We start from the raw sequence: 9,405 nt of genomic DNA, 5'->3' as shown, positions 1-9,405 counted from the left end.
TGAATCCATCTTCCCAACCTGCTTTTCACATTTTTAAGTTTGTGTGTGCACATGTGAGTGCAGTGCCTGTGGAGGCCAGAAGAGGGCACTGGATCACCCAGAGCTGGATCATAGGCTGTTGTGAGCTGCCTGGTGTGGGTGCTGGGATTCAAACTCCGCTTCTCCAGCAGAGCAATATGTGATCTTAAACCCTGAGTAGTTCTCCAACTCGTTTTCACCTTTTTCTAATGGTTGAAGAAATCAGGAAAATAATGTTCTAGTTTCACACATGAAAATTACATGTAATTCAAAATTCAGTGCTCATCAAGTTTTATGATCATAGCCTCTTGATTATAGTGGCTTTTGCCTGCATGTGGTGTCGAGCAGCTATATTGTACTCTCCTGTCTTCCAAGCCCAAGACACCCACCTACTGGCTCTCTGTATTACTGAACTTAGACTTTCTGGTTTCTGTGTTTCTTGACTGACGACCCTGCAATCCCTGGGGTGAGACCCACCCTGATCCTGTACCCTCTTCACTCCGTTCCCCACTCATGCCCAGGTCTCTTGACTCCATTCTCTTGTATACCTTAGCTCCTCCTGCTTCGTAAACACTGTCCTTATCCTTTCTTGGGGCTGGAAAGAGGGCAGAGACCTGACTTTTACAGCTATAATGAGATCAGGGTGGACTTATGACTAAAATAAGATTCTGTCCTCAGATTTGTGTGTTAACATCCCCTCTGTAGGAAGTGGGGCACTAGGTGAGACACACCCATTGCTACACAGTCCAAACACCCTCCTTTTTGAAAGTCCCCAGTGTTATAGTTTTGAAAACAGAAGGAGGGAAAGTCACACCATACAACAGGGCTCACATGGGAGGTTTATTGGAAGAGGAGAGAAAAGGGACAAAAAGGGGGACAGAGAAGGGGGCAGAAAGTGGGACAGAGATCTGTTTCTGGGGGCAAGAGTGGTGGAAGAGGAAGAGACAGGAGGTGGATAAGGCCTGCCTTTTATAAGGAAGCTTAGCTAATGTGCACGGGGTGCTCTTAGTGCCTGCAGCTGAGGGTGCATACTGTCATGACCCCAAGGGCAGGCCAGTCCAGATGCCTGAATTAACATTCCTCCTTCTTGTTTATTATAAAAAGGTGAGGAGTTAGAAAGGGGTAGCAGGGATGACGATGCCGTGTTCTCGAGACTGCTTCCTGCTGACCCGGGGTGGGGGGGCGTCGGTCACCTTTGGGGAACCTGGGATATCTGGGGTGTTGGCCATACCCTGGGGTATCTGTCTGTTTCACTTCACTGTCCAGTCTCTGTATAACAGTCAGGCACCGCGTGGACCTGGAAAAATGCTGTTTGAAGTGGGTTTAAGGCGACTCCCTGGAGCTCACGAGAACTTTGGATTTACACAGAGATAAGTTTTAGACACATTAGAAAGCAACCAAAGAGAATCTGAAACCCTGAGCTTCTGGCTGTGATACTATAGTGGTAGAGTATAATGTTTAGTGCTCCGCCAGGGCTAGACGGATAGCTTACCAGAATTCCACCAATTAATGTCAAGATTGTGAACAGTAACAGAGCGCGCGAGAGAAATCTGGAACACATTTCATTGTTTTATACATCTCAGATCGCTTTCTCTTTGTCAGCACTTAAGTTTTCCCGTCTTCACATAAACAAACCTGAACGCCCCTGGTCCTTCCCCATCCCCACAGCATCAGCTCACACCCTCTTTCCATCCGATACCAGGAGACAGGTGGTTGATGACTGAGGGCAGTCAATAGTAAAAAGTGGAACAGAACAAATTTGTGCCGCACTCATAAGGCTGTCTCCTGAGAAGACACGGAAAAGGGACGGGAAAGATCACCAGGGCCACATGGAAACAAGAGAAGGGGGCCTGTGAGCAGGGACTGAAGGAGCACAGAGGCCAGCATTGCCCTTGGCAAGCCATGGGGGCCTCTGCCCAAATGCCCAGCTCTGGGAAAAGGACCCTCTCAGGAGACCAGAAACTCCATTATAGAATATATATCTTGTTTATCAAATCTTATTTATCAAACATATGACATCACTTATTTAAGTTCTCTGGAAGCTTGGTGTTGAACACTTGGCAAAGACATAAGTACTTAGGTGTAAATCTCTAAGTCAGCTTTTGTTAATCTGAATAGACCTTAATTTTTTTTAACTTCTTTTAAAGTTTTGTTATTGCTGTTCCTATTAGCATATATGTTATACATAATACTTGGTTTATCATGACATTTACTTTTTTAAACTTTTTTCCGTTTATTTATTTATTAAAGATTTCTGTCTCTTCCCTGCCACGGCCTCTCTCTCCCCTCCCCCAATCAAGTTCCCCTCCCTTGTCAGCCCATAGAGCTATCAGGGTTCCCTGCCCTGTGGGAAGTCCAAGGACCACCCACCTCCATCCAGGTCTAGCAAGGTGAGCATCCAAACTGCCTAGGCTCCCACAAAGCCAGTACGTGCAGTAGGATCAAAAACCCATTGCCATTGTTCTTGAGTTCTCAGTAGTCCTCATTGTCCGCTATGTTCAGTGAGTCCGGTTCTATCCCAGGTTTTTTCAGACCCAGACCAGCTGGCCTTGGTGAGTTCCCAATAGAACATCCCCATTGTCTCAGTGTGTGGCATTTTCATGCATTTTTATAGTACATTTTGTTCATTTTCAGTCCTCAACACCATCTCTTATCCCTCCCCACTCTTGTTCATATCTTTCCTCTTCTCAAATAGTTTACCTCCTGAATAGATTTTTATAACCTTAAATTTTTATCACGATATATATATAGAGTATATTCTAAACCAGAGTTGAAACACATATAACTTTACATTTCTATCATCATACAAAGTCCTTACCAACCCAAAATGTTTGAGGCGTGTTGTTTTCTTAGTCTAAAAGGAGATAAAATGAACAGAGGGTTCAGGAGTTCTGAGGTGATTGATTGAGAAGGCAGAAGCTGGCCAGTGAGTCATCACCCAAAGGTCCAGGGGCCATGGCGTGCTGAGCCCCAAGAGACACGTGGGTTGCCTGATATCAGGGCTTGTTCCAGAGGTGAGAAATCATGGCAGAGAGACGAATCCTCACTCGTGGGAAATGGCCAGACAAGGGAGGCTGACCAATCACGCCCATTTTGGTTGGCGGGGCTCCGCAACCTGTTAGTTGGACAAGTGAGGCTGTCATCTGTGGACCGGGATCCGGGGTCTTGGCATGCCTCAGGCTGCCAGTGGGCAAGAGGAAGCCCAGAAGAGCCTGCCGCGGGTCCGACGCCAAGATTATAGTTTAAAAATCAGCAGGAAGGAGTAAAGCCAAACAGCAGGGCTCACAGTGGAGGTTTATTGGAAGAGGAAAGAAGGGTCAGGAAAGGGGGCAGAGAGAGTGCCAGAGACTGGTCCCTGGGGACAAGAGTGGTGGAAGAGAAGGAGTCAGGAGGTGACGAGGCTTGACTTTTATGGGGGAACATGGCTAATGTGCATGGGGGTGTTCTTAGTGGGCGCACTTGAGGAGCAGCCTGTCAGGACCCTAAGGGCTGGCCAGTGCAGATGCCTGAATATTAGCACCCGGGCCTTTATGATGGAACTACTTGATTCACGCTCACGACTTAAGAAATACGTTCTTTTTCTTTCATACTTGATTCAAGGGAGTCAAATGAGCGTGAAACTGAGGTACCCCAGTGCAGACAGAAATGTGAACCTTGGGAGAGGGCGCTGATGGCAGAAATCACCTGAAAAGGCTCAGTTCCACTGGTTAATATACAAGTTAATTAAAATGCCAATAAGAATCAAACCACACCCAATAAGAAGGGCGGCTGCTGCGATTTGGGAGCACGAGCATGTCCTGACTCTGCAAAGCATCTTAGCCACCCAGCTGCCCTCCTGCTCCTCCAGCTCCCGCTTCTGCCTCCCCACCTCCTGCCTCACCTTGGCCAGGTAGCACCTGTAGGCTTCCTGGTACTCACTGCAGTCATCACTAAGGAGCACATGGGCATGAAGGAAGAGGTCGTTGCTATGGAAAGAGCCCTCACACTCCTGTTCCAGCCCCCTCACCAGGGCCATGAGCTCTGCCAGCTGTCCCTGCTGCTCTTCCCCTGAGGCCCTGTTATTAAAGGCACAGTACCTCCTCCCACACTCGTGGACCAGGCTGCGCAGGCTGTGGTTGTCAGTGTGGGTCACAAACTCATCCAAAGTCTCATTTGCCAGGTCTTCCTTGTGGGTGAAGAGGACGATCATGTGCCTCATGACTCCTGCCCCGAAGATCTCCTTCACCCTCCTCACGGCTAGGGTGTCCTGAGCTGTGAAGCGTCCCAGCTGGGCCACCAGCAGCAGCACGTGGGGTCCTGGGGCACACAGCAGGTAACAATCTCCAATGTCCTTGTCCATGTCTTGGTTCTGGGCCTTTGACCCAAAGATGGGGGGCGTGTCTACCACTAGCAGTCTCCTTCCCTTCCATGTGCCTGTCTCTGCCTGGCTGGTCCTGGTCACTGACTGGGCTCCAAGCCTAGACTCAAATGCTTTTCTGCAGAGGATGCTGTTCCCTGTGGCGCTTTTCCCGCAGCCAGATTTACCCACCAGGAGGATCCTCAGGCAGCCCGATTCTGCTCCACAGTAGGCTTCCCCGCTCCCTGTGGACGAAAGTAGGTTTGTTCCTCACTCAGCAAGTCTTCGGGCTTTGATGTCCTGGGTCCTTGCAGGTATCTCCTGAAATCAATTGTCCTCATTCCCAGAAAAATATGTGCCATTCAAATGCTCCCAACTGTTTGCCTGTAATTTTAGGTGGTCCTGGGCTTTCATGAAGTCCCTGTTGGCAGCCCATTCTAGGACACATGGGCAGGGGGTGGTACTGCCACAGGAAGGAGAGGCTCTGTTCCATCTGGACCACAACAAATGTGCCGTTGCTGAAGAAAAGGTCCCTGTGCTCTCCCCTGGAGGATGCTCAGGGCAGCTCCCCAGAAAACTGGTTGTGAAATAAGTATGCATTAGTTAAGGAGGAGGCAGAGATGAAGTCATGGCTGACAGCCACCTCTTTTACCCACAATGCTCCAGACATACTGTGTGAATGTGCTCAGCTTATCCCCGCCCCCTCACCCAGAGGTTACTCCAGGTGGAAGAGCTGCCGTGGCTCACACTCAGAGACAGCTGGATTAGCCTAGGAAGCAAAGGGGGCACTTGGATTTGACATGGGGGACGGTGACAGTTAACACCAGGGAAATGATACGAAGTGAGCGGGTGCAGAAGGGTGGGAGAGAAGACGGTTAGAATCGGAAGCAGACATGCTAGAAAGGCCATCTATTGCTGGGCGTGGCCCAGGGCCTGTAACAAGAGGAGCAATGGAGGGACACCATGAAGAGCTCAGATCTCCAGCCTTGAAGGGATGAGGACAGGGGGCTGTCCTGTGTCCAAATGAGTTTTAAGTGCCCTGAACACTCCTAAAAGTCTGTCATTTGGGGGAAAGCTGAGGGTGGCTCAGTGGTAGAGCGCCCATCCAACATTGTAAGGCTCAGGCTCAATTCTCAGTATCACAGAAAACAAAATCGAGCTGATTCCCTTTACTCTGTGCTGGTTTTAATTTCCCTTAGTGTTATGGGGTGTTCTGTAAGACATGATCACTTTAGGGCAACTTCCTTCCTTCCTTCCTTCCTTCCGTCCGTCCGTCCTTCCTTCCTTCCTTCCTCCCTCCCTCCCTCCCTCTCTTCCTCTCTCCCTCCCTTCTTACCCCCCCCCGTCTCTCTCTCAGCTGAGAGGAGATGAGGGAGGAAAGAGAATCTCTGTCACTGTTTAGTTGCAATCCCTTCTAACCCTGAACGTGTGTCAGAATCACGTTTCACCACATCGCGTGGAGGAGAGTGTCACCGTGGAGTGTGTGTGCGCATGTGTGTGTTTGCAAGCATGTGAGTCTGTGTGCATGTGTGTCTCTGTGCGTGTGTATGTGTATGCCTGTGTGTATGTATGTGTGCATATGTGTACATGAACACAGCAGCGGCTTGGACACAGAGATCTGGAGACACGGAACAAACGGCAGTTGTCTTCTCCTTGATCTTGAGCGTCTGAACCTGTTTTGGGTCTCGGTCCCTTCAGGACCTTGGTGCTTTCTTACCTTCAACTATGGCTCCATATGTGCTCTTCCGGAGGCCTTCCATTTCTTCTGGAACCGAAACAGGAAAGAATTAAAGTCACGTCCACGTGGGAACTGGCGAGGCGCTTTGACTCAGGTAGCTCGGGGTAACTGTCCTCGCATGGCCATTTCCATGGCTAACTCTCGCACCTATGTTGACTGCAAACATCTGTAAGTAACTGGCTGGAGTGAGGCAGGGGCATCGCAGCACAGACAGTGTGCTATTGCTCCTCCTCACTCGTGGGAAAGCAGGCGTTTCCTGCAGATGAACGGATGATCTTCTCCACTGTTGGGAGCTGTGAACCCCCAGATCCTGAATTTCTGGTAAACAACTTGTAATGCTTGCAGCTGCTCTGAGCGCGAGACCCTCAGGAGTTCCTGATGGCAGGGGAGTGGTTTCTGGTGGGTTTGGCTGGGGCATCACTATCAGTTAAGGATCCCTATATAAGCTGGCCCTGGACACAATAAAGGGGACATTCTGGCCTCGAGGATGACCCGTGTCTCTGTCTGTGAGTGTTTGTGTGTTTCAATCTCCAGGCCCTTGCCCGGCTCGCGAATGGTCCTGTAGTGCGGTGCCTTAAGACAGGTGTAGGGTTTCTACACTCCACCAAGCTGGAAGTATAAAATATGTGGAGCATTCTGTTATGGGCAAGAACTAGACTTAAAAAAAAAAACTGAACCAAAGTAGACGAACCTGCCAGGATAGAGAAAATAATTGCTGTGCTGTGAATAACACTGGTTTGTTTGAAGTATCGGGCATTTCCAGCATGGGAAAATGTTCCAGAGGCAAAGAGACAAATACAACAGGCTCTCCCTGGGAGGATGGCGACTCCTCCAAGAACTGACCCGAGAGGAAGGAGGGCAGGAGGATTGGCAAGGCTGCCCAGAGTCACACATTTGCCTTATAGCTAACTCTCCCCAAATAGCTCTTTTTTGCCTGTGTCTCTTGGACTTCTCACCCAATGGGTAGTTGAGGGAGATAATCCCTAATAAATCAATAAGCCTGCTGTCCTGGACCCACCTGGGGTGTCTGCTCTGTTTTGAAGGATTTCGTTAGAACCTGGCTTGTGTGCAGTGTGGCTGTCACAACCCAACTCAGCAACATTAGTGGGGAAGCTTCTGAATCAGATGGACTACAGGAGACATATGTCCCACTAAAGGACAAAGTCGTTGCCAGATATGAGCCAATGCCCAGAGATGAGACAGGGCACATGAGAAGGAGACACTGAAATGGTCACACAGGAGAAGAGACTGACAACAGCCTAGGAAAAGGGAGAGGAGGGGCGTGTGAGGGACAGGAACTGATGCTGTGGCTGTCAGCCTGCAGACACACAACAGTGGGGTGATCGAGAATGGACATAGATTTCTGCTCCAAAAGGAAAATTCTGCCAATTTCAGAGGTGGGTGCAGAGGCCACGGGAGATTGGCAGGCAGCGTGTGAGCGGCAGTGGGTGACCAGGGGGCAGGTGTCACTCGGGGAGCAGGCAGAAGCTAACACACGAAATGAACATTCTTGTCTGAAGCCAGCTGAGCTGATTCACCAGGATGCTTTATTTTACCCCGCAGTGAGAACACAGCTCAGGGAGCCACTTTCTGAGAGACGGTCTTTCTGGCTTCCTGATGCGCGAGAACCAGGCTGGCAGCTATGACACAGGGGCAGAGCAACGGCTGCACAAGCTGAGGACTTGACTCTGAGGCCCAGAACGCTAGTGAAACGCTGGAGATGCTTGCCTGCGTCCGCAATCCCAATGTCTCCCACAGCGAGGCAGCCGGTGAAGAGAGGAGACTTGGCCAGAAGCAGTCAGGCCAGCAAGCCCATGGTGTAGCAGCAACAAGAAAGATGCTGTTTGCACCAAGTAGAAGGGTAGAAGTTGCTTCGGAAAGCTGTCCTCCTACCTCTACAAGAGTCCCGTAGCACCAGTGTGTGCTGTACTCTCTGACACAACTAAATTAAACAAAAACATCTTCAGTGACATCTGCTCCACCCATCGGCCTCTCCCCTCGCCTTTATATCCAGGTCCTGGAGACACAGAGCAGGTTGGTGACCAAGAGTCCAGGAAAACCACCCTCTCCCATAAGATTCAGCTAACAAGGAGAGCACTCACAGGAGTCTTGAACTCACGGCTGTTGGCCTGCCACAGTGTCTTGGGCTGTGTTATAGGAAAGGTGTGGGCTACGCAGACTGGAAAGAATAGGGTGGTTTCAGAATGAGGTCAGGAGATAGAATTCACTGATGGCCTTCTAGGGGAGGACTGGATCATGATGGAGGGAACACGGAGATTCCACCCTGGTCTGTAGAGCCTTAAGGCCCCATGCTGATCTCTTAGGGGTGAAGCCTGTCTGACCTGAGTGGGCTTTGAGGAGTTTGGGGTAAAAATGGGGAAGAGTTCGCCACCTGCTGGGGGTCTTGGGAAAACCTGGGCGCTAGGACTTTAAGTTTCCCACCTGCCGAAGAGGAAGGAACATTGGTTCAGCTTTGTTAAACCGAGGGTTTCAGAAAGGCACAGGCAATGGGGCGGAAAGTCCCAGCATCCCCATGGGTCTGGGGATGATGACATGGAAATTTCAGGGCCCTCCCCCACCATGTGCTGTCGCTGATGCTCACTTCACTGTCCAGGGGACCCAAAGTACCAGAGCTCGCCTGAGGGCCCGCTAAAGAGGAGCAGAACAGGTCCCCGTTGGTCCTCCCGGCCCCCAAGTGGCTGCCAGAGCCTCCTCCTTACCCGGGCCAGCAGGGCTCAGCCTCCAGTCACCAGCGTGAGTCACTTGCAGGCAGGCAGAGGACCTGTGTCTGCTGGATGATGCTCTCACAGAAAGGCCACTTGCAGAGCCGTAACTCCAGAGTCAGGAAAAGAAGGACAAACACGGTGACGCAGCACATGCCACTGCCCCGCAGGCTCTTCCCTAAAGTCGGGGAAAAGGCCTTGAACGCTGACCTGAAATCCGCCAGAACACAGCAGAGCTGCCGTGGTAAATGGCCGCTTCCTGTGGAAAGCTGACAGGCCGCCCTGCCCTACTCATTTCCTTTTCAGAAAGGTCTGAGCACACAAAGCACTGGGAGTCAGATGCTGGGCGGTGGAGGACAGCCCCATCCCCCAGGTTCCAGAAAGCCCTCTGAAGACTGGAAAGTGCTGGGCCCTGGATTCCCCCTGTTAGCACCAAAGGTGAGCATCTCCTCACCCCCAAGACCCTGGGCCCCACGTGACCACTTTGTCTTTAGACGGGTCCCCTAAACGGGGGCAGAAAAGCACTGCTGGTCCCAGAGGGCCTGGACATCCCCCTCAAAGAGCATCTGACCTCAGTCATGAGACTGGGC

General features: G+C 50.8%; 1 protein-coding gene across 1 annotated transcript; it reads right to left on the bottom strand.

The window, feature by feature from the left end:
* Positions 1 to 2,530: 2,530 nt before the first annotated feature.
* Positions 2,531 to 9,096, bottom strand: LOC121439968 (GTPase IMAP family member 5-like). The gene is made up of 4 exons (XM_041640637.1): positions 8,813 to 9,096; positions 8,195 to 8,271; positions 6,072 to 6,119; positions 2,531 to 4,599 (listed from the first exon to the last, which is right to left on the bottom strand). The coding sequence occupies exons 3-4, from the start codon at positions 6,112 to 6,114 to the stop codon at positions 3,713 to 3,715; spliced, it is 930 nt and encodes a 309-aa protein (XP_041496571.1). The 5' UTR covers positions 6,115 to 6,119; positions 8,195 to 8,271; positions 8,813 to 9,096; the 3' UTR covers positions 2,531 to 3,712.
* Between the last annotated feature and the right edge of the window lie 309 nt (positions 9,097 to 9,405).

This window comes from Microtus oregoni, unplaced genomic scaffold, assembly GCF_018167655.1.
Source record: "Microtus oregoni isolate MIOR12 unplaced genomic scaffold, Mior012 000064F_ref0000363, whole genome shotgun sequence".
In the NCBI taxonomy this organism is placed as follows: Eukaryota; Metazoa; Chordata; class Mammalia; order Rodentia; family Cricetidae; genus Microtus; species Microtus oregoni.
The sequence above is the reverse complement of the archived record's forward strand: the minus strand, read 5'-3'. Positions and strand labels throughout refer to the sequence as shown.